Source organism: Mobula birostris, chromosome 18 (genome assembly GCF_030028105.1).
Source record: "Mobula birostris isolate sMobBir1 chromosome 18, sMobBir1.hap1, whole genome shotgun sequence".
In the NCBI taxonomy this organism is placed as follows: Eukaryota; Metazoa; Chordata; class Chondrichthyes; order Myliobatiformes; family Myliobatidae; genus Mobula; species Mobula birostris.
The window spans coordinates 32044745-32070596 of NC_092387.1; the positions used below are offsets into that span (position 1 = coordinate 32044745).

Below are 25852 nucleotides of genomic sequence, written 5' to 3' on the forward strand. Positions count from 1 at the left end.
ACATCTGCTATAAGGAGAGGTTGGATAAACTTATGTTGCTTTCTCTGAGATGGTGGAGGTTGGGGAAAAATGTGATAGAAGTCTATATGATTATGAAAGGCATACATAGAGTTGACAACTAGTATCTTTTTCCCCAGGGTTGAAATGCCTAATACTAAAGGGCATGCATTTAAAGTGTGATGGGGCCAGTTCAAAGGAGATGTGTGGGACAGGTTATTTATAGAGCGAGTGGTGGGTGCCGGGAATGTGCGGCCAGGGGTGGTAATAGAGGCAAATACAGTAAGTGGTGTTTGGGAGACTGTTAGATAGGCAGAGAATGGAGGGGTATAGACATTGTGTTGGCAGAAGTGGTTGTTGGCCATTTAATTACGGTTAATGAATTTGGCACAACATTGTGGCTATAGGGCCTGTTCCTGTGCTATGTTAACACCATTTGTATCCTTTAGCTGTTCCAAAATTGCCCACTTTCCAATTTGCAACTGTGTCAATTGGGCACAACAAGCTCCCAGAGAAATGCAGCAATCACTGGGTGATTCAAGTTTTGGTATTGGCTTTGGCTCCCAGTTGCCCAGGAGCCTAGAGAGGAACCCACTTCTCCATTTGGAAAGAGTGCCATGGAAATCACTTGAGAGAGGAAAGGGGACCTTAGTTAAGTCATCTGAAAATGAATATCCCTGGTCAGTGTTGCACCAGACTGCCTCTTGCTCTGGTCTAACGTGGTTGTTGAACCCATGACCTTACTCAATGGTAAGAGAGCCATGAAAAGCCACTATGTTTATTACAGCACATTTGGGTTGCACAGTTAAGTCTTCTTGTATATGTGAGCATGGATTTCTTTAGTTTGTGGTAAGTCCTGGCAGTGCGGGTTTCTGTATCTGTGCTCACTTCCCTAGCTCTACATGCTTGCCTGTGATCCCACTGTCACAGTGAAGGGCCTCAAGTCCATTGGCAGCAAGTCATGTGCACGCAGTGTTTTGGTTCAGGTTTAAAGCTGGAGCTCCAATGATGATTTGTGAAGACCATAAAGCATAGGAGCAGAATTAGGCCATTCAGCCCATTGAGTCTGCTCTGCCATTTCATCATGGCTGATTCCAGACTCCATTCAATCCCATACAGCTGCCTTCTCACCATATCCTTTGATGCCCTGACCGATCAGGAAACTATCAACTTCCACCTTAAATACACTCACAGACTTGACCTCCACCCCAGTCTGTGGCAGAGCATTCCACAGATTCACTACCCTCTGGCCAAAAAAATTCCTCCTTACCTCTGTTTTAAAGAGTCACCCCTCCAACACCCTGGATCCTTTGAATGCAGTGCTTTAACCAGGTGCCTGTAATGGAGAAGATACAATAGATGGTTTTGTATGTTATTCCAAGATTTATAATTACTGGGGTGTGGTTAGAGAAAACCACAGCTATGCCCATTAATTCCATAAGAACACCACTGACGAGTGATTATTCAATATGCATTCTTAGCTGGGAAAATTCCCTGCGAAGTAACAAAAATTGGAAGTGGCAATTTAAATTACTACTCAGGAGGCCAATTTATAACATTGCCAGAGTGTGTTTATAAATTTATAGCACAGGATTTTAACATTCAGTACCAGAAGGTATCTCTAAGGTTACCAACCTGTGGGATAGCTGAAGGGAAAGCTCACAGCTCAGTAGTTTGCACTGTGAGCCCTGGCTCACTGATCTTTAAATCAGATCATAGTCTGAGTCCCAGAACATGAACAGAATTATCTTGGCTGACACTTCAGCACTGGACTGAGGGAGTGTCATTCCTGCAGCCCTCGGTTCAGGCATTACACTAAGGCCTCTCCTGTGTCAACAGTCGGGCTTTCAGGGCACAGTCTGTCTCTCAGCTGAATCCATTGACAGCGCCTAAACTGGTATTGTTTGTGGGGACTGGCTGTGTACCATGTAGGTGTTGTGTTTCCTGCAGCACAGCTTTGAGTGGCAGGCACTATGTAAATGCAGTGAGAGAGTGTCCTGGCAACAGGCTGTCCAACCAGCATAGGAGGTTACGGAGTGACCAGCTGATGTTTCAGGTGACTACCCTACCCAGAGTGCTATTTGAGGAAATTAAGGCCTTTTATCCTGGACCTCAGTTTGACTCATGTTTAATATAGGAACACTTTAGGAAAATGTCAGGGCTTTGGAGATGGCACAGAACAGGTTTGCTGGAGTGTATTTTTTTAAGAGTACAGTAAGGTAACAGATCCTTCGCCCAATGAGCCTGCGCTTCCCAATTACACCCGTGTGACCGATTAACCTATTCACCTGTACATCTTTGGACTGTGGGGAAAAAACTGGAGCACCCGGAGGATACCCACGCAGTCATGGGGAGTACATACAAACTCGTTGCAGGTAGTGGTGGGAATTGAACTCAGTGCTCTTACCATTGCTCTGCCGTACCAAGTGGTACCAGGCTTTGGAGCCTCAGTCCTGTAGAGTGACTGGAGAAGCTGGGACTGACCTCCTTTGGAATACAGAAAGGTGATGGTGATTTCGAAGGGACACTAAATTATGGAGAGTTTTGCCGAGTCAAAAGTTATTTGATTGGGAGAAGGTCAATGACCCAAGGATACAGATTTAAGGCATTCCATAAATGCTTAGAGAGAAGATGAGAGTTTTGTCTGCAGTGAGTTATTACGATCAGGAATGCACTGCATTAAAAGGCACTAGGTGAAATCATTGACGTAAATATTTGAAAAAAAATTATCAGCATGGGATTAAAAAAAGGGGAAAATAACTAATCAGGGCTCTTTCCCAGGACTGGAGCAGGAGTGATGGGGCAGGCAACCTCCACTGATTCTAAAGGAGGACAATTCAAAATCAGAATCAGGACTAATATCATCGGCTTGATGTATGTCAAGAAATTTTTTGTTTTGCAACATCGTTTTATAAACTATAAATTACAATACGGAATATATAAATATAATTTATATAAGTAGTGTTAATTCCTTACTCCCTTGTCTGTAGTGATGCCTGACTTCAAGGCTTTCATAATAAAACTTCAGTTCTGAGTGCTATTTGCTTATTTTTATTGTTTGTATGATTCTTTTCTCCCTGCACACTGAATGCTTGACGGTCTTTTTTTTTTAATGGGCTCGATCGGGGTTTCCTTGTTTTGTGGCTGCCTGTAAGGAGGCTAATCTCAAGGTTGTACAATGTATACATACTTTGATATTAAATGTACTTTCAAAGCAATGTAACTGTACAAGACCTAGTGATGCCACTCGAGAGTTTGGCATTTCTATCTCAGCTAGTGTTTATCACATCAACAGAACACTTAATGTGGTTATTCATCACAGCTGAGCACAAGTTATTTGCTATGAGGAATAACTAGCTTCTTATATTATGACAGTGAATCTATGTCTTAAAAAGCACGAGTTGGCTGTAGAGTACATAGCAGAGTGTGAGAGACCTGGTAGAAAATTACACTGCCCTACACCATCGTACAGGGTTACAGATTTTTATTGATGCACTGTAGAAAGCATCCAATCTGGATGCATAATGACTTGGTGCTGCAACTGCTTTGCAGGTGAATGCAAGAAACTGCAGAGTGTTCAGCACATCGTGGAAACCAATCTCCCCTCCATGGTTGAGGCATTGATTGTGTGGATAGTCAGGCTTTTTCCCAGGGCTGAAATGGCTAGCACGAGAGGGCATAGTTTTAGGGTGTTTGGAGGTAGGTACAGAGGAGATGTCAGGGGTAAGTTTTTTACGCAGAGAGTGGTGAGTGTGTGGAATGGGCTGCTGGTGGCGGTGGTGGAGGCAGAAACGACAGAGTCTTTTAAGAAACTCCTGGATGAATACATGGAGCTTAGAAAAATAGAGGGCTATAAGTAAACCTTACCTTAGGTAGTTCTAAGGTAAGGACATGTTCAACACAGCTTTGAGGGATGAAGGGCCTGTATTGTGCTGTAGGTTTTTTATGTTTCTATGTGTCTCTCCCTCTCCCCCTCCCTCCCTCCCTCCCTCCTGATGATGGTTCTTTTTAGTCAGTTAGTGGAGTTGATCCCACTCCTCAGAAAGGAACAGCGTGTGCGTGAGTGAATTTTAGGTGAGTAGGGGGTTGCACAGGTCCGCACCCACCCTCTCGACATCCCCTCCCGCATCCAGCCGGCATGGTGGGGTTCAAGATGGCTGGGGGAAGCTCTGTTGCAGTGAATGGCCAGACCAAGCTTCGGTGCAAGGGATGCCCTTTCTGTGCTTCACGGCACGTGGTTGCTAGATGGCTGTTGACCCTACGAGAGGGTTCATCCGTCCTTTGACAGGTCTTGTGTTTTGTCCTGCAGGGTGTCTAGCCACCCTCCTCACCAGGCAAACCTGGTGGGGGAGCTGGTTTAGTCGCCAACCACCCGACCATGCGATAGGTAGTTCTGGGTTACATGGTACCAGCAGCACTCAGACGAGTGACCTGACTACACCTCTCACTGCCTCAGTAAAGCAACCAGTACAAAGACGCCACCTGCCCCACACCCTCTCCCCTCTCCCCCTCCCCCTCTCCCCTTGTGCAGAAGATACAAGATCCTGAAAGCACGTGCCAGCAAACTTAATGACGGTTTCTACCCTGCTGTTTTAAGAATGTTGAATGGTTTCCTTATATGATAATAGATATTAATGTTAATACCAATTCCTTTGGAAGGTTTTCTTGAAGATCAGGTCAGCCAAAGCAAACCAAACAAACTAACTGCAACTGCACAATCCCAGTTTCTGGTCAGTCCATATCAAAGGCGAGTTTATTGTTGAGCTTATTGACATATTCTGAGGTACGTGTATGTTCCGGTGCAATGAAAACCATACACTCAGTGGCCACTTTGTTAGGTACACCTGTATACTTGTTAATGCAAATATATAATCAAGCAATCATGTGGTGGCAACCCAATGCATAAAAGCATGCAGACATGGTCAAAAGGTTCAGTTGTTGTTCAGACCAAATATCAGCATGGGGAAGAAATACGATCTAAGTGACTTTGACCGTGGTATGATTGTTGGTGCCAGATGAGGTGGTTTGAGTATCTCAGAAACTGCTGATCGCCTGGGATTTTCATGCTCAACAGTTTCTAGAGTTTACAGAGAATGATGCAAAAAACAAACAAAAAAAAAATAAAAACAGCCAGTGAGTGGTAGTTCTATGTGTGAAAATGCCTTGTTAATGAGAGAGCTCAGGCAAAAGTGGCCAGGCTAGTTCAAGATTATAGGAAGACGTTACAACAATGGTGAGTAGATGAGTTTCTTTGAACGTACACGACATTGAACCATGATGTGAATGGACTACAGCAGCAGAAGACCACAAGCATACACTCAGTGACCACTTTATTAGGTTCGGAATAAAGTGGTCACTAAGTGTACTTGCAGCAACATCCCTGGCACATAGCATCTTGTAAGCAGTATTCACAAGAAAAACAATTAAACACTTTTTTTTTTACAAGGAAGAGCTCAATTAAAAGAAACAAAGTCTCTAGTGATTAGTTGAGCTGGTTGGTTCATAATCTGAATGGTTGAAGAGAAATAACTGTTCTTGAACCAGGTGAAGTGGGACTTCATAAATGGACTGTATTGTTGGTCTTGGAATTATGCTCCATTTAGGAAATGGGAAGTCCTCCCCACGATGGGTGGCGTGTTCTAGGCCTGGAGTGATTTATCCTGGCAAGGCCCGGGTCCTAATGTGAAGTACAGTATGCTGCTTGGACAATCTAAATGCAGGCCAAGATGGACTGGAAGGCAGGGTGTCGGGTGAGGATGGATCACTCTGGGCGCTGAGCCAATTAGGAGAGGTCAAGAATGGCTTCTCCGGCAGCGAAATCTAGGCCCGGAGCAATTTGCCACATCCTACTGCGAGGTTGGGACAATTTAAACACCGGCCCAGATGGTCTGGGGGTTCCTCTCCCTGCGACGCTAAGGCTGTGAGACTGCTCCCGGCAGCTGTACTTCATGTCCATGAACTGTGCAGTGATTTGCCCTGCTAATATGATGAATACCAAGGCTTTGGGCCTAGTCCAGGCTGCTCCCAGGATTTGGATCTAGGGACTCAATTTGGTTCAAAATGTTGTTGTTGCTCACTTCTATTGTTTGCATGACTGTATTGCGTTTTTTCTTCTTTCTCTGTAGGCACTGGGGGTGGTTGGGTTCTTTGGGGTTCCGTGCTTTGTGACTACCTATAAGCAAACAAATCCCAAGTTTGTAAAATTTATGCATTCTTTGATAATAATTGCACTTTGAATCTTTGATACACACCTTGTAATGTTACAACACCAGAACTGTTCATGGGTAAAATCATTCTTCTGCAACAAATCTGGTGCCTTTGAGACTGAATTGCTCCCTACTGTGACAGATGTAATAATGGAGAAGATTCATTAATTCATATGTTTTGGACTTGTCCATGTCTTGAAAAATATTGGAAGGAAGTTTTTCAAACTTTTTCTTTACTTTTCACAGTCAATTTTAAGCCTAAACCTCTGACGGCCCTATTTGGTATTGTTGCAGGACAAGATATTAAGTTGAAGACATCTGATTTACATATTTTGGCCTTTAGCTCTCATATAGCTAGGAGGGCACTTTTCTTTAAATGGAAAGATGTTTCTCCTCCTACTCATGCTCAATGGTTATGCGATGTTATGTCATGCTTAGATTTAGAGAAGATTCATTGTTCAATTTCTGAATCTCGTCAAGACTTTCAAACATTGTGGGGACCCTTTCTGAATTATCTTCAAAACTTTCAAAGCCCTCAATTCGTTGTTTAAATTTAGGTGTTGGCTATTATTAATTTTTATTATACAAGAAGGTATTTTACATTTTTTTCTCCTTCTTCTTACATCTTCTTCGGTCTTGGTAGGGGTTAGACTCTTTTTTTGTAATAAGTTAGTATATTTCAATATAACTTTGACTAACCTGCATGAATACGGGGTAATGAGATTGTTATTATGAATAGATATAATGTAATTAGTAGTTGCTTTTTCGACCTTTATATATACTTTCTTGTACTCTGTATTCTTCTATGTAGAAACTAATAAAACAATATTGAAAGAAAGAGACTGAATTAAGCATCACACTGTGAAATGTGAAGACTGAGGAGAAGGGATTCTGAGTGTCCAGTTCCATTCCAAAGCTGGGGAGGGGAGGAATCCCACAGCGGAAATGTCAGCGTCCTTAATGGGAAGAATACAAGGTTTTGGTCTAATTTACAGTGGCTCCTATGAACTTAGTTTCCCAAATAATTTGCAGTTCATTGTAAGAGTCAGCTTTGTACTTCTCCCCCTCACAGTGAGCCGCACAATTGGGCCTCTGACTGATGAAGGTCGTTGGCATTCCTGGTAAATATTTGAAAGTATGTGTGAGTCATGTAACATTTCAGAGTGGCAGTTTTCTACAAATGTCAGCATCTGATGGAACTGTTTTTAGTCAGTTGGACAAGTCACCCAGAAACGGGCAGTGACACTTGTACCGTTGTTTTATTTTCCAGCTCGGCTTTTTCACCCAGTTACCACGCAGTGAGTCAGCCATCAGAGGTGGGAACAGGGGAATCTGTCACCCAGGACAACGAAAGGCAGATCTACAAGACGGTTCTGGAAGGCGGAGATATTCCCCTCCAGGGACTTAGTGGATTGAACAAGAGAACATCCAGCTCCTCTTCAACCAAAGGTGAACATGGTCAAAGTGGCCAAACATCCAGCAGAGCTTCATCCTGACTCTCACATGAGTTGATGCCTGCCTGCCAGTTAATCAGCACTCACCCTGAGCCCAGTGTGGAGATGTTACACAGGATGGGGTCTCCATCCTCTACCCGAGTTGTTTACAATCCTTTGCAAGTACATTTATGCAGATGCTCACAGGTGACATTCTGAGTGAAAGGGCCTCTCTTCTGGTTTTGCTTGACACCCAGTAGACCTTCGTAGAGCTAGCAGACCCTCAACGTTAAGGTTCAGAGTGCAGACCCAATGGTATGAAAGCATGGGATCACACAGTCTGGGTTGGTGCTGGAACTCCATGAACAATTCCAGAATTAGGAGAGTCTTTATTTCTCTGTTGTGAGCAGTTTAGCAAAATGTGAGCACTGATCCAGGGTTGGAGTTTGACGTCATCACTGAACCAGCTTTCTTCGCGAACCAGTAGTTTGCCATCTGCTTTTAGCCCACAATTCCCTAAGTGGGCTTGGGTAAATGAGTTGTGGACAGGGCAAGGTTTGTGCGTGGCTATGTTCTGCCACCGGGTTGGTGCATTGACCCATTTGTGCCTGCAGCAGAATGCAGACTCTACCACATGTTGATAATGACTACCTGCTGAATGAATACTGCTGTGGACCACACTAACTTCACCTGGCCACCGAGGTGCGGCATGTAACTTGTGCATGAACTAACCAGCTGTAGTTTCAAACACCGTCTTCGTACTCTAGGATGGATAATAGTGTTCCTTTATTTAAGAGGGCAGCATGGGTAAGCCTGGAAACTACAGACCAGTGAGCCTTGGGCTTGTGGTAGGGAAATTATTAGTGAAAATAATAAGGAAGAGGATTTATCTGCATTTGAAAAGGCAGATGTTCAGCCGGGATATTCAGCTGGCCTTGTGTGAGCGACCCCTGTCTCACTAATTTAAATGAGTTTCTTGAAGAGGTAACTGAGAAGACCTGATAAAGACGGTGGCGTAGAATTTGTCTTTGTGGACTTTAGTAAGGCTGGTCCAGGTGGTTAAGGGACATGAGATCCAGGGCAAGCTGCCTGACTGGATCCAAAGCTGGCTTGGTGATGGGAGGCAGATGGAGGTGGTGGATGAATGCTGTTCTGTTTAGTCCAAGGGTTCCCAACCTGGGGTCCACAAACCCCTTGGTTAATGGTGGGGGTCCATGGCATATAAAAAAAGGTTGGGAGCCCCTGGTTTGGAGGGGTGCACCACAGGGATCGACACTGGGACCCTTGTTGTTTGTGATGTCTATCTATGACTTGGATGTGAATGTATGAGGACTGGTTAGTAACTTTGTGGATGACACAATAGTATGTGACGTGGATAACGAGAAAGGTCGTTGGAGGCTACTATAGGATATAGACTGGATGGAAAGTTGGGCAGAATGTTGGCAGATGGAATTTAATCCCTGTAAGTCCATTCTGGAAAGTCATGTAGAGTACAGTACAGTAAATAATAAAACAAACAGAATGAAAAACCTAGAGGTATGTACACAGAGGCCCTGAAACTATGGATGATGAAGAAGGAATATGTCATGTTTGCCTTCAGAAGTCGGGGTGCAGAGTTTCAGAGGCAGGACATTTTACTGTGACTATACTGAGGGGTAACCTGATAGAGGTTTATAAAGTTATTAAAATACATCAAAAAGGTAGATAATCTTTTTCCCATGGTAGAAAAGGATCAGAAACAAGAGAGCACAGGTTTAAGGTGAGAGGAAGGAGCTTAAAAGGAATCTGAGAGGAAAGATTTTTTGTATGCTGAGTGGTAAAATTCACTGTAACAGACAAAAAATGGTGGAGGAACTCAGCAGGTCAGGCAGCATTTTTGGAAATGAATAAACAGTCAATGTTTAGGGCCAAGACCCTTCTTTGGGACTGAAAAGGAAAGGGAAGGATGCTGAAATAGAAAGATGGGGTGAGGGGAAAGAGGATAGCTAAAAGGTGATAGGTGAAGCCAGCTGGGTTGGAAAGGTTAAGGGCTGAGAGGAAGGAATATGACAGGAGAAGTGAATGGGAAAGGGGAAGGGACCCAGGAGGAGGTGATGGGAAAAATTCTAAATTTACTGCTAGAAGAGGAGATGGAGTCAGTTACAATTACAACCTTTCAGAGGTGTTTAGAAAAAAAAACAGTTAAGTAGGCAAAGCTTAGAAGGATACAGACCTATTGCAGTAAGTGTAGAGTAGACGAGCACAGAAGTTGGCATGGACGTGGTGGGCCGTAGGGCCTGTTCCTGTGCTGTATGATTCTACTTCACTCCTGGATCAGTGGGAACACTTGTTGTCTGTGGGAAAACCAAGAGTCAGTCGCTCCGATTGTTACCAGCCTGGCATTTTTCATTTCCTGTCATGCCCTCCCTAAGTGGCACTGCCAGTTGGTGCTGAAGTGTTGATCCATGTTTAGTGGGGTTGGCATAGAGCTTGTGTGATCATGCAGGTGAACTGATTGTTGTTGGATCAATTTAACCAGCACTGTAAATGGAACTCTGGAGAATGGAACCAGATTTAGGTAGGGTAAGTAGGTCTATATTCAGTTATACCTTTTGTTCTTAAAACAATCATGTGTATTAGTTTGCTATTGGAATTGGTTTATTATTGTCACATATACTGAGGTACAGTGAACAACTTGTCTTGCATACTGTTCCTACAGATCAAGTTATTCCACAGTGCGTTGAGGTAGTACACGTTAAAGCTAAGAGAGTGAAGAGTACAGTGAATGTCCAGTTCAGGTGGACAAGAAGGTGCAAGGTCATAACTGAGTAGTTAGTGATGTCAAGAGTCCATCTTCTTGTTTAAGGGAACCATTCAATAGTCTGAAAAAGGTGTGGGGGCAGTAAGAACTGTCCTTAAGCCTGGTAGTACATACAGGCTTTTGTATCTTGGCAGAGGGCAGATGAGACAATGGCTGGAGTGGTTGGGATCACTGGTTATGCTGGCAGATTTACTGAGGCAGTGAGGAGTGTAGACAGAGTCCGTGGAGGGTAGGCTGGTCTCCATGATGTGCTGAGCTGTGGTTTCTTGCAGTCACGGGCAGGACAGTTGCCAAACCAACCTGTTGTGCATCCAGATGGAACGCTGTCTGTGGAGCTATGATTAAAATTGATAAGGGTCAATGGGGACATGTCTAATTTCTTTAGCCTCCTGAGGAAGTAGATTTTGTTGGTGAGCTTGCTTGGCTGTGGTGTCTAGGTGGTTGGCCTCGCCTGCAGCCAACAGCTGCTGACTCCTTTGAGTGAGTTGATAACTGTGTGACCGGTTGCATTCAGGATATGAATCCTGAGAGATGATGCTGAATGTTGCACCAAGCACAGTCACTTTGTTGGCTGACCAGTGTGTTAATCAGAAACCATGCAGCAATTGGAAGCAGGCCACCTGGGCTTCTGCTGTCCAGCTGACGGACTGAGAACTCCCTCTGGTGACCCTCGTCTGTTGATGATCATGAAATGGTATGTGTGATTTTACTAACTTATTATGTTCTAACATTTGTGTTTGTTCTGTTGTTCTGCATGCTTGCCAGTGGATTTTAAAGGTGCGATTGGCCGCAACATTTCAACTACTTCAATTAATAATACAACAATTAATTGTAGTAATGTACTAGGCTATGAATATAAACCTAAGAAGTCCCTATCAGCAGCAAAAGCCTGCCTTTCTGAAATTCTTCCCTCAAAATTCAAGCCCAAGCTACCTGTAAACAGCGTTCCGGCCCAGGATAGAGAGGGAGCCCCTCCACAGAAAGCCCAGAGCTGTGAAAATCTCCTCAGTGACCGCCTGCTCAACAACAGGAGAGTTGTGATGAAGGAGACTGGGCGAAGCTTTGAGTCTGTCTTGCTCAAGGAGACACAGGAGCCTGCTCTTTGTCTGAGTGGTGATGGAGGACTGCAGAAATCAGCCACCCTTGCAAGGGGATACCCGATTCCAAATGGCTTTGTGAATGATGTAGCCCGTTTTATCAAACTGCAACAAAATATGCACCAGTTTAGTCAATCGAAGCATTGGGGAGCAGGTCCAGGCTCTTCTGTGAGAGATGCAGTGCTTCAGTCTAAATGCAGTTCTACCTTCCAGGATGAGCAGAACACAGATGAGGATGAGTTGGAAAGTTTCTCAAGACGTTCAGTATCCTCCAGAGTCAGTCAGTTTGAACAGATAATCCAGAGGTCCCGATCAATGCCTTCATTGGATCTGGGCAATGTCTCAACGTCGGCTAAGAGCCCAGTGGCATCTCCCTCTGCATCGTTCCTGCAGTCAGCACAATCAGCCCAATCTCTCTTGGATCCCCCACCCCGGCTGTATGACAACCCAAAGCCCGATGTTCAAATTTCCATCCAAGGAACTTCGGCATCTGGCAGTGAGGTGGAGGAGGAGGCGTCCAAGCTCAGTGAAGTTGTGGTCACCGAGTCAGTGACTCCTCACCCTCGTGTCGAGCTTGACTGCCTTTCCCTGCTCTCAGCCAAGAGCTGTACAAGTGGCTATCACTCTGTCAACACGCACACAGCGAGCCAGTACGAACGAGTCTGTCTCAGCTCTGGCACTAGATTCACTGCTCTATACAGGCACAGCGGACAGACCACTGACTCCCCATCGACTGCACAACATCCCTTGTCCCCTCTCTCCAGAAACCTCTTCCTCCTGAGCCCAAGGCCATTCAGACTTAAACAGCCCTTCCTCCACAGACTTCGAAGCCCTTTAGCGTATGTGGACTCAGCCAGCCAGACCGAGGCAGACCACAGGGTAGGACGTCTGCTTGATAACCCAGTCGCGCAGGGGCCACTGTCCAATACCAAGCCATCGCATCCCATGCGCACAACCTCCCTTCGCATCGTGGAAACACTAAGACACTTGGCTGCAAGCGGGCCGTGCCGAGGGGTCGGCGTTTGGCAGCGTGATCTCTCAAAGGGATCTGCTGGTAGGAGCCGTGCGTATCTGTGTGTGCTCCATGGGGTCGACCCAAGCAACAGTCAGCACAGTGAACTTGGATCTACCAGTAATTCACCAATACTCTGTCTGTTGCACTCTCCCACTGTGTTTCTGCTCCAGCACCCTCCCCTCTAACCCACAAGTCCCAGCCTGTGATCTTTATTTCTGTCGTCGGTGACATTAATTCTCCTTAGAGTCTGTTCTTTCCCTCCCTGTCTGACGTTTCACCATAAGCTCTGGAACATTGGTAACTGGCTGACTTGTATGTTGCTTGCCCAGTGATTCCAGACAAATCTTGTCTCATGGTTGCAAAGCACCAGTTAAGAATGATGCTGGCGTGGAAGCATTCATAAATCTGTCTGGAATTGATCATTTAAGAATCCCTTACTTCAGGTTAGACATACTGGCAATGGAGATGGCGCAGAGGAGGTTCATAGGGTTGATGCTGGAGATGAGGGGGTTAACATATGAGGAGAGATTGTGTCACCTGGGACTACACACACTGGAATTCTGAAAAGTGAGAGGGCATCATATAGAAACATTTAAAATCATGAAAGGTTCCATAAGATAGAGGCAGAAAAACATCCAACACATGTTCACTGGTAAACAAGACTAGAATTAGGGGACATAACCTCAAGATTCAGGGGAATAGATTTAGATGAAGATTAAGAGAAACTGCTTTTCCCAGAGAGTGGTGAATCTGTGGACTTCTCTGCTCTGGAGAGAGGTTACCTCAACAAATGTATTTAAGATACAGTTAGATTTTTGGATAACAGAGTAAATGAGGATTATGGGAAAAAACAGGTAGGTGGAGCTGAATCCATGGCAGTTTAGTCATGATCTTATTGATGGGCCAGATGACATACTCCTGCATATATATATACATATATACATATATATAAGTGATACAACAAGTTAACATGCCCTTCCAGCCCAGAGAGACCATGCCCCCCAGTGACACCCATATGACCAATTAACCTCCTAGCCTGTACATATTTTGGATGTGTTTTTATGTTGTGCTCTTACCAGACACTTTGTTGTCATGAAAGATGATCCTCAGCTGAAATCCTCACTTGCACGCAGCTGTATTGTACAGTCCCACGCAAGTATATCGAGAGAATCATATCCTCACTCAGAGTGAGTATATCAGAGTGAGATATAGGTGTCACTTCTCACTGGTCATACTGTCCATGCTGTTACATGCAAAGTTACTGCACATACTACAATGATGCACCCACTAGAACTATCTGGGTTTACCACTATTTGCCCAAATTCAGATATTGCTTAATATTTGTTTTATGGTTAAAAACAGCCACATTGCAAAAGGGTTAGCAGTTGAAGCCTGCCACTGAGCTACAGATTAGGATTGGTTTTTAAATACTTGTTCCAAGAGATAGCTTCACTAAATGATCGTCTGAAGAGCAGAAAAGGCGCCAAAAAGTTTAGAGTGAGAATTCCAGGTGGTTGGACGTGGATCACCAAATCCACACCAGTTGAAAGTGGGTGAAGGAAACTGTGGACCTCCAGAGGGTAGAAATAGAGGACTCAGATTGAGTTCCAGGAATGCTAACATCACTTTGTCTTTTCAACCCACTTACCACAAGATGAAGTTTGCTACTGCACCCTGAATTTTTTCCTGTCTCTTACAATTAAGCTGGAATATCACTGGTGACGTGAAAAGATTAACTTTGCTTTGTGTTGTCTTTGAGTAGAATCAGACTCACTGAGACTGTCCACTCCAATTGAGCGCATGGAGACCCCCGAGGAAATCTGCCGTCGTCGTCATGAGGATAAGGAGGTGGGTCCCCAAATGGTAAACGCTCCGGTACAAGGGCCAAGGAATAATGAGTAATAATTTTTTGTAGAATCAATGTAATGCTTGCTCTTCTTAAAGTGAATTTGGAAAATGTTTGAATATATTTGTTACTTTTAGGTCAACTCATTTTTGAGTAGGCAATTACTGTTCAACCTGATAGCCACTTTATACTTACTGATTGCAATGCTTCTCATCATATTTTGACTTATTTAACAGTTTGCAATGGGCAGTGAGTTAGTTAGTTGGTCTTGCAAAGGTTCACTGTGTCATGTGACACTGATCTGGTCCTGTGCCTCTGTTCCGGAGCGTGAGATATCCTGTTGCTGTCTGGCTGCTGACCACGAAGGCGTACTGGTTTGTGACATCGCAAAGTGTCACTAGGTATAGGGCTAATCACACAGTCCATTTAATGCTGGTACCCCCTCACTCAACAGATTCAAGATCTTAGCTCAGAGGTGATTACCTACTTGATTGCACTGCATCCTTTAGAATTGTGTTAATTAAACATAGTTAGTCTATAAATGACAGTGATCAATAAACACAGAACACATATTGATACAAGCTCTAACTGGGGTAGTAATTGCAATAAAATCTATTGACAGTACCACAGACAATATTGTTCAATCTCTATACTGTGGTAGCACTGCGAAAGAGTGTGTCCACTCTGCATCTTTCCCTTTGGACCAGCCCCATTGCGTTCCAGGTTACCTTTGAAAGCAGCATATGTGGATGGGACAAGAGAGTTGCTGTTTCAGGACAATGGGCTTTTTCCAGCTCTGGTGAAAGGACTTTGACTTGAAAGGTTCATTCTTTTTTTCTTTCTCCACAGATGCTGCCTGACCTGCTGACTTCTTCTAGCATTTTCTGTTTATTTTTTACTTTATATTTCCAACATCTGTAGTGCTTTCCATTTGTTGTTTCTGGAAGCTTCTATCAAATCTGCTTCCGCCACAGTTTAGGACGATGTACTCCATACCATCACAATTCATGGTGCAAAGGGTTCTTTCCTTTTTATCTCCATTTCCTTTTCCATTTGGTTTATGTTTGCTTCTCTTTCCTGGAAGTGTTGGTTCTTGCTCCAAAACCCTACAAAGCCCTGTCAGGACCTCCAGTAGCATCTTCCTCCTGTCACCTGAGTTCCAACCTGGATCATTACAACAACATAAAAATGTCTCTTTATTCCTTCATAAGTTTGGTCCTCTGATCACTGCCCATCCAGCTTATGGAAGCTTCTCTTTATTGATGCTTATTTCAGCTATTAAATCTTAACTATTCCCATCTCATTTCATTGAAGAAACCTAACATCTCCATCTTCAGTATCACCAACTTTAATATTTGATCTTTAACAGGGGACATTTTTAGTTAAATTGAATGTTATCCTTCTCAGTTGGATCTCTCTACAAAATTCACTTGATGTACTCGACATTCAGTTAGACAAGAACTGACAGCTACAGTACAGTGTAGCATGTTCCTTGTCCCGTTTCTTTACGTACAGAATCAAAGTGTGCCTTTCTTATATCATCGCTGTCTACTTAAACCGGGAGCTCACACTCTTCATCAGAAACAAGACAAGAGAAAACAAATTAGTCTTAGTAGCTTCCCTAGGCAGGGGAGGACAACAGGTAGAATGTTTTACTTAAAGAATTGTGTGGAATTCTGGTTACCCCATTAAAGGAAGGATGTGGAGGTTTTGCAATGGGTACAGTAGAGGTTTACCAGGATGCTACCTGGATTAGAGTGTATGAGCTATAAGGAGAAGTTAGATAAACATGTGTTGTTTTTCTTGGAACATGGATGGCTGACCTGACAGAAGTTTATAAAATTGTGAGAGGCAGTCAATCAGAATCTTTTCCCCAGGGTATAAATTTCAAGTACTGGAGAACATGGATTTATGTTGAGAGGAGGAAAGCTTAAAGGAGATGTTCAGAGCAAGCTAGTTGGCAGAGAGATTGGTAGTTGTCTGGAATGAGCTGCCGGGGCTGGTGACAGCAATGGTAGTGGTGTTTAAAATCTGTTAGGTACATAAGTATGCCGGGAATAGAGGGATATGGATCATGTACAGGCAGAAGTGGTTTAATTCAGTATCGTGTTCAACTCAGACATTGTGTGCCAAAGGGACAATTCCTGTGGTATGCCATTCCATGTTCTGTGGCAAATTACTCAGCTTCTGAGTTTTGTTTGACCACACTCTGCAGTTCCATGCTCTACAGTATTGTTAAAAATGCATAGATACCTGAAAAGTATACAAAGCAAGGAGAAAGCCAAAACTGAGTGGTTATGAGAGCTGAATGGGCTCCTTGATCTTTAAGAATAACCCGGATGGAGAACTTTAAAATTCTGCAAGTTTTCCCTAGAGTACATAGAGGGTATTCAGAATCAGAATCAGGTTTATTATCACCGGCATGTGTCGTGAAATTTGTTAACTTAGCAGCAGAAGTTCAATGCAATACATAGTCTAGCAGAGAGAAAAATAATACTAAATAAAATAAAACATAATAATAAGCAAGTAAATCAATTACATATACTGAATAGATTTTTAAAAATGTGCAAAAACAGAAATACTGTATATTTTAAAAAAAGTGAGGTAGTGTCCAAAGCTTCAATGTCCACTTAGGAAATGGATGGCAGAGGGGAAGAAGCTGTTCCTGAATCGCTGAGTGTGTACCTTCAGGCTTCTGTACCTCCTACCTGATGGTAACAGTGAGAAAAGGGCATGCCTTGGGTGCTGGAGGTCTTTAATAATGGACGCTGCCCATCTGAGACACCGCTCCCTAAAGATGTCCTGGGTACTTTGTAGGCTAGTGCCCAAGATGGATCTGTGCTGATGTTTGACTAGATTTACAACCTTCTACAGCTCCTTTCGGTCCTGTGCAGTAGCCCCTCCGTACCAGCTAGTGATGCAGCCTGTCAGAATGCTCTCTACAGTACACCTGTAGAAGTTTTCCTCTTGTGGGAAAGAATAAATCTTCATATCACTGAGAAATCAAGGCATTCAGAAAACCTCTTGTTTCTGAGGTTGTGATGGTTTGATAGGGTGAGGCAGTGGATTTCAGCAAGACCTTTTAATCACTTCTGGAAGGACAGCTGAATAAAAAGTGGAAATAGTTGCAAAAGACATGTGATTGTTTAATTCACTAATAGGTGAGTCTTTGCAAGGGAAGTTTTTTTACACAAGGTGGTTGATATGTGGAATGTGTTGCCAAGGGAGACGGTGTAACCACTACATTTAAGAGATGCAATTGAAGAGGCAAATCAAAGAAGGACATGGTTGTAATGCAGGCAAGTGGGATCAGTATAGATGTGCAAGAAGATTGGCATGGTGTGTTGGGCCAAAAGACCTGCTTCTATGCTGTAAAGGTCCCTGCCTTTATCTCTGTGCTCCTTCAGTCGTGATTTATGGAATACGCTAATTTCAACCATTCTGCCTGTGGGTGCTGAGATTTTCCCACCTCAGCCCCGAGCTCCGGAATTCCCTTCCCAAGACTGTGCTGCTTATTCCTCCTCTGAACCCGGCAGTTGCTGAACATCTGTGCTGATGTTTGACTTGCATCACTTTTTGTCTGGAATACTCCAGTACCTTCAGCTGCTTCACTTTACTGAAAGTCCTATGTGAAATGTAGATTGCTGATGCTGCATTTTAAGTTATAACAAAGGAAACTTAGGAGGAGGTGTATCAAGAAACTAAATTTCAGGATCCAACATCTGAGTAACTTCAGGCAGGATGTATAGCAGGCTAGGGATGAACAGGATACCTTGGGCTGTTCTTTGGTCTGTTGCAGATTGTTATTGGTCAGTCAAACCATTTTCCATGCATCCTGTGACTACCAGGATGGGAGAAGGTGACTTTGGTCTTTCTCAAGCAGATTCTGTGAACTATGTAATTGCCACTTCTCCTGGTAGGAAAATAGAACTACAAACGTTTGTAAAAGGAGTAGGCTTGTGTTATATTAGAATATTGTTCTTCACACTCACCTCACTGTATCAGAACTGCATGCTGTTGCCATTAGCCATGTGTTAAATGTGCTGGAGTTGGCCATCTGGAGAACGTATCAAACCAAATCTCTCAACTTTTCATTTGGAGACTTTGTCACAGATGTTTAACTGGTTTCTTGCCTCTTAGGTCAAAAGCAGTGCCATACTTAAAGCTGGGGTGGCCTGTAAAGCCCCACCAGGCTCTATCAGAGTGCTGTCTAATCTCTGCTCTGTTTTAATGTAACTGTTTATTTTTGCACCAGATCATGCTCTTGTGAAAGAAGTCCATTAATTCTGTTTTTTCATTAACCTTCATACAAAGCAATTCTGACCATGCTACATATTTCAGTCAAAAAAACTCAAGTGAACATTTTAACAGATTTATGGGTCTCATCTGAAAACCTCATGTTGCACATAATCTATATTAAAGCCAGATTCACAATGCTCGTACAATCACAACATTTTAAATGTGTTTGAAGTTTTTTGACAAAAGAATTTGGCCTTTTTTTTTGTCTTTCGAAGCAGCAGGAACAGATCTTTTTATGATCCCATTTTGTGCAATTTTCTAACAGAGACTGTTAGAAGAGCAGAGGCGGCTTAAACGAGAACAAGAGGAAGCTGATATTGCAGCCAGGAGGCACACAGGGATCGCTCCTACACACCACCAGTTTATCACTAATGAGAGATTTGGGGATCTCCTTGACATAGACGAGGCAGCAAGAAGGAGATCAGGGTCAGAGGTCGGTTTTACTTACCTCAGTGCTCAACTTGACCCAAAGCAGTGCCTGCTACCTTCTCTATGCTGTGCTGTTTGCTGTCTGGCTTTCCGTGGCGTTTCAGAACTAACACTGCAGTAATAGCCTAATCATGATGGAGTGTGGGATAATGCTTCATAGTTTGGGCACCCAGCATGATTAAACCTGCCTCATAGTTCACCCTTATGGCTGGATTTTGTTTGTGTGAGTGTGTGTGAACCTCTTCTTCTGATCCATATTTATACAGCCTTGTGTTTTCAACTGGAAGTCTACACCTGTACTTGTGTGCCTTGCCAGTCCCATTACTTTGGGGGGTGTGCTTGGGAGAGTGGGTTGAAGGAGAATGTAACTTCAAGTTTTGCCAAGTCAAAGGATTCTCTATGTTTGGTGTGGGAAACGGTGCATTTAACAGCTGCACTCTCTGTAATATCAGTCTGCTTTCTTGCCCTTTACAATATTTCTCATTTGCTCTTCTGAGCTTAGCCCAACTCCTGTTTTCTGGCTATTGCCATGAATGTCAAAACTTGGCTGGGGATTTGATTGAGTACGGCACCATGGTCAAGCCACAACCCATCCAATCACAATGGTGGTACTGTAGGGATTGAGGGATAGGCACCAGACCACGCTGCTCTTGCCTTCAGTGGTACCGAGGCTGTTGTGAACAGCTAATGTCAGTGGAATCATACTTGACACCGGATGGTAATGGAATCCCAAACTTTGGTCTGTGGGAGGCAGTGTGGTGCTAACTGAGGTGTTTGCTGGTGAGGACAGTTTGGTTATTCCCAGCACATCCAAGGTGGGTCCTTCGGTAAAAGAGCTGGTTCAAAGATTGGTATCAGTGTCTTCCTTTCCTCCAGGCCACTGCCCCTTTCATCTTGCTCCCAGAGTGACAGGTAAATTCCCCGAAGGGCTGGGGATGATGGGTCTGTCACTGCCAGAAGGGTGCGAGTCAGGGTCTGTCACTCTTTGCTGTCATTAATACCACAAGATATTGCTGCTACAACACTCCAGTGCAGATTCCTTGCCTCCGTTCTGTGACCTAAACACAAGCTTGTGCTTTGATCTCCACTTCTGAAATTGGATGTTGATTATTTTATTGCACACAACAGAGGAGGAATCTCTGCTCGGAATTGTTTACAACTGAACAAACATTAACATAAAATCCATTCACTTGTCACAATTATTTTTAAATATTTGCTTTTATTGTCTTTGAAGCTGCTGCTTTGTGTCAATTTATATTATCTCCTGATGTTTTCCACTTGTTATTGCAAAATTAATACCAAGGATCTGAAAAACGACACATGCCTGCTGCTTGCCCTATAAATATGGTGCACAATTGTGTGATCAGGACAATGACACAAAGTACTTGAGGGTTTTCACTTTTGATATTACTGACATTTCACTATGGAATTGGTTGATTCAGATGTTCCCCTGTACTTCAGAATTTTACAATCATAGCGTTTGGTTCTCCTTTTCCTTCATCAACTCCTGCATTCTGCAGCGTGTTACCTTCGAACCAAAGGTCTAGGAGGGGTACTGCTACGATTTACTCCCACCTTATAACTGTTCTGCACTGAGTCGTGCTGGCAGGACAGATCCCAGCTGACCTTTATGGTGCCCTGCCAGACTAACATCTCGTTTCCAGTAAAGGGACCAGTGGTTACTCGGCAGTCAGGTGACAGACTTCAGTATTGTGGAGGGTTCTTGCACAAGACCATCCTCTGGTTATGCCCTTGAGTGAATGAGAGTGTTTGCACATGAATGCAAATGACTCCTTACTGGTGTGACTCAGATTCGTAGTCATACAATACTGTGCAGAAGTCTCAGGCACATATATTTAGCTAGGGTGGTTAAGCCTTTTGCACAATACTGAACAGCAGTACAACCCACCCATCAGCTCACCAAATCTACACCAACCATCAAGCACCCATCTACACTAATCCCAATCTATTCTCCCCAGATTCAAATCAACTCCCCACAGATTGTTCCATTTAACTACACACTACGGGGGATTTAGAGCACCCAATTAACCCGTCTTTGAGATGTGGGAAGAAACCAGAACACCTGCAGGAAACCCAGCAGCTGCAGAGAGAACGTGCTAACTCCGTGATCTGGATCAACACTTTGACGTCATGTGGAGGCTTGCGTGCTTCAAGGACTCCATCAGGTGATGCCAGCTCGGGGTCACCCATGTGGAACAGCTGTGGATGAGATGCCAGACGAAGATCGAGCCAACCCTGGCTCCCGAATGGACAGACTCGCGTCTGCCCGTCCCGGGCCATACTTCAGTACGAAGTGTGAATGCCAGACAAAACAACAACGTACCCAGGGTCACTGCAGCGGTGGGGCAGCAGATCTGTGAGCTGCATTACTGTGGCACTCAAGCATGCAAGTAAAGTGGCATTTACACACATGGACCGTGTGTATGTGTGTTACAGAAACTAAGTTCTGGAAGTCCTCAGGAGGTCAGCCAACAATCGTAGAGAGAGAACCTGAGATGTTAATTTCAGTGTGTTGTGTAGTGTGCTCCACTGAGCACATTCACATGTGGCATGATATTCCACATGAGCTGTATGCATATATGTGTACTTACATGGACCAGAGGTCAGGATGAATTTGAACTTGCCCCCAAAGAGCTCTTGGAGGAATATGCTGATACCAGTTCTATCTATAACTACACTGGGCCAGGACATTCCAACAGGAACACAGTGATGATCTGTTCATTAGACAGTGGTAGTCCATACAATCTACTAGAATCAATGTAATATTTTTGCTCTGATTCTTATAACAGCTTCCCTTGCACATCTGGGTGTAAAGCAACTTTCCTCTTTGGAGTAAGCTTTTGATCCTAGCCGCCTTCTTCCCCAATCCCATCTTGACTAAGCTGAATACCCATCTTCCATTTGTCCACCTGTAACAAGCTTCAGAATATTTTTGATCTGTGGAATAGCTTGGAGGGTTTGGCATGGGTAACTGGCTACTGAGTAGTTGTTTGTCAAAGCTAGAGAGCCCCAGACCAAGAGGCCTACTCCCAGCTAAGAGATCAGCTCTTTAGGTGCGGGAGAGAGAGGAATGTTCATAAATATGTGAACCTTTAGGCTTGTCTACCCAGAAAATGGCAAAGTCCTGATTGTGCTGAACCGTCAAGGAGATCAAAGCCCAAGAGGTATGTGAACACACCAGGGAAGTGTGAGATGATGGACGAGGCAGTACGATGGAGCTGGGGAAGATTATGAATCTCAATCTTATAAACTAATGGGCCAGCCTCGATCTACTTTGTGTTTGTGGGATCTATCAACCCAATTTAGATGTGAAGCAGAAGGTCCATATCTCAAGGATACAGTTACTGAGCACCTGCAGAAATGAATGGGTAAAGCTTTGGATTAAATATTTCATTGTTGGCTTGCACTTGTCAAAATTATGATTAGCCTGCTTGCCTTGGCTGGGGGGCGAGGGTGAGGGGATCTGCTTGAGAATGCAGCGAGTGTGTGGTTTTATCCTGTGAAATGATGCCAACTTTCCTATTCTTCCAACTATTTGGAAATCCATTGCACTAATCATTTCATTAACCATGTTGCTCAAAGGGTGAACAAGATTTAAAGGTTTTGCAGTGCAGTGGCAGTGTGGTTAATCTATGCCATGTTCTCCGCTTTCCAGATGCTGCCGGCCAGAGCCAAGTTTGACTTCAAGGCCCAGACTCTGAAGTGAGTTAAAAGATTTTACCTTTGATTAGAAATGCAACGGTATCACACAGATGCTGGAGGAATGTACACCTTTCCATTGTTAGACACACCAAGCGAGGGTATTTTACATATCATGTCTGTGTGCTTAACACCTTAGTTTAGAGTTTAAAGTAGACTTAAAGATAGCAAATCAAACCTCCTGAGCCCTACAGCCAGAGGCATCTCATGGATAAGACCATCAACCTAAGCCTGGTTTAGATTACCTTCAATAATGTCCCATACAGTTAACAGGGCTTTGAGAGGGCAGAATAGAAAACCATATTTGTTACCATATTACTAATCACTTGATGGGCTGAGACCTTATAAAAAAAAAGTTAAGAGTGTGTTAATGTATTCATTCTCCGCTCTATGTTCGTGGGGGAGCGTGCGACCATCCTGCATATTGCACAGTGTAGATTTGGCTATGAGCCGAAGAGTGCTAAGCCCATTGCTGATCTGTCTTCCGCCAGAGTGGATGAGACTCAGAGCCCAGGGTTGTTCCTCATCTCAGTCTCCTACTCTAAGGACACACGCTCCCCTCTCCCTCTCCCTCTCCCTCTCCCGCTCCCACCCCCTCCCCCTCCCCCTCTCCCTCCCCCTACCCCACTTTTTTTTGAATTTGCAGTTTGTTGACTTTTGTACATTGGTTGTTCGTCCTTCCGACTGGGTGTCGTCTTTCATTGATTCTATAATGTTTCCTGGACTTCCTTAGATTTGCTGTCCACAAGAAAATTAATTTAAGGATTGTATATGGTGACATTATGTACTTTGATAATGAATTTAGTTTGAACTTTGAACTTCTGTCTATCTCTATCTATTCATGATTTTCTCTATCTTTCTCATTACAATTACCATTCTATCATCTGCAGCTTGGTCAATTGACTTATAGCCTCCATCTTTAATCAGACCTCTCCCACATGCCATCCATTGCAACCAGGTATACAGTGCACAAGATTCTGACCGTTTTAAGATCAGATCCAGTAATGTTAGTTGTGGAAAAATCTTTTTAGTTTGCATTGCCTGGAGTTGACACCGCCTTTTACTGTAACCTGCCCCCTGAGGCTTGGCACATTCTCCTTTCAGATGGTTTGAGGCAGTGTCCACACATTCCTCGCTCCTCTTTGGTTCTAGCTCAAAAATGTGAAGTTGATTAACAACCTTACTCAAAAACACTTGGCTGATTCAAGCTGTTTATTTATTTCAGTCAATGTGAGTCTCCTCTGTCATTCCAGCCCCATATTTCCCACTGATGTCCTCCCTTTGTTGCAGGCCAATTATTAGTGCAGGATCCCGTGTCTCATTACTCCTCATAAACTGGAATGGTAGCGAAGGTTTCCTGCAAACTTATGTCCGAGTCAGCTGAGTCTTCCCACTCACTGCGGGACTGGTTTTCTGTTCCCAATTGCTTCACTCCTGAAGCGGAGACTGGAGCTCAAGGATCATGACGGGGCAAAGTTGGGATGTCCTCTTTCCCATTTTCCATATAAGCCCCTTTGCTTCTGGGCTTATGAGGCTTACTGTTCTGCTGGGTGGTGTATCACCTGGTGGGCCACAGGGCACCGCAGTCACAACACAGCTCAGTGCACCTCAAAAACCAGCCTCTCTTCGACTGACTCTGTCTGCAATTCCCGCTGCCATGGGAAGACAGCCGGCATAATTGACCTCTTCCAGTCCAGTGATTCTCACTTCTCCCCCCTCCCCTTTCCATTGGGTAGAAGGCAGAAAAGCTTGAGAAACAGCACTAGCCTCAAGGACAGCTTCTATCCCAGGTCATAAGACCTTTTATAAGATAAAGATGACTTTTGATCTATCTATTTGCCTTGTCATGGCCCTTACACTGCACTTCCTGAAATTGGAACACTATATTCTGAATCGTGTTTTTTTCCCCTCTTTTTGCACCACCTCAGTGTACTTGTAAATGGAATGATCTGTCTGGATGGCACGTGAACAAAAGCATTTCATTCTACTTCTGTACGTGTACCAATAATAAGCCAATAACCAACTCCCAATTACCACTTCATTCTGCAGATACAGTATTTTCAAGCTGCTGCAGTTTGTTGCTTTCAGATCACTGTCAGGATGACTCCTTGGGCCTCTCTACACTAACCGCGTGCTTGTTTGTCTACAGGGAGCTGCCTTTCCAGAAGGGAGACATTGTCTACATCTACAGGCAAATCGATCAGAACTGGTATGAGGGGGAGCACCACGGCCGTGTGGGAATCTTCCCCAGGTCATACATTGAGGTAAGGAGGCTTGAGCTGGCATTTCTGACTGAAGCTGTCTGATTTTCAGTTGACTGACATTAATCTCCAATCTCCCCCTCACAGCTGCTTCCTCCTACGGAACGAGCTCAACCGAAGAAGGCCCCACCTCTTCAGGTGCTGGAATATGGGGAAGCTGTGGCCCGTTTCAATTTCACAGGCGACACACATGTGGAAATGTCTTTTAGGAAGGTAGGAGACACTTCAATCCCTTCCTGTTAGAGGTTTGTTCTGAGAGCTAGGAAGACTTGTCGGGCTGAATGGATTTCTACTACATTATAAGCTCCCTAGTAGAGCAACGGTGAATATTTCCAAGTAATATAAACATAAACAGTCACAAGAAGTCCTCTCAGAATGTTATTGTCTTGCAATTGAGGAGGAATGTAAGGGTTTTGATTACGTGGGCATTGCTGTAATGGAAATAAGGAAAGAGGTAATCTGCTCACAGCCAGCAACTGTTCTAAGGACCAGATAATCCTTTAGTACAGCTATTAGGTTGCAGATGCTACAAGTCTGAAATAGAACAGAAAATGCTGGCAATCTTTTTGTGCAAGTCAGTGACCATGGATTAACCTGAAACATTAAGTGCTTCTCTCTTCACAGATACTGCCTCACCTGCTGAGTGTTCAGCAGTTTCCGTTTTTAAGCTCTGCTTTTAGACTTTGGTAGTAGATAGTATAAGTATAAAGATAGACATTAGCTGTTAGTAGGAGATTAACGCCTGTTTA

The 25852-nt window shown here is 43.9% G+C and overlaps 1 protein-coding gene across 37 annotated transcripts in view; it reads left to right on the forward strand.

Moving 5' to 3' along the window:
• Nucleotides 1-25852, forward strand: part of LOC140212029 (sorbin and SH3 domain-containing protein 1) — a 216108-nt gene that overhangs the window by 174649 nt on the left and 15607 nt on the right. For 34 of the 37 annotated variants that reach the window (XM_072282414.1, XM_072282415.1, XM_072282413.1 and 31 more), the window contains 6 exons: nt 7474-7652; nt 14311-14396; nt 18959-19126; nt 22799-22845; nt 24992-25106; nt 25191-25316. In XM_072282414.1, coding sequence (XP_072138515.1) covers nt 7474-7652; nt 14311-14396; nt 18959-19126; nt 22799-22845; nt 24992-25106; nt 25191-25316 — 721 coding nt within the window. The remainder of the gene's footprint in view (nt 1-7473; nt 7653-14310; nt 14397-18958; nt 19127-22798; nt 22846-24991; nt 25107-25190; nt 25317-25852) is intronic. The other 3 variants (XM_072282424.1, XM_072282439.1, XM_072282444.1) reach the window with 1 other exon arrangement.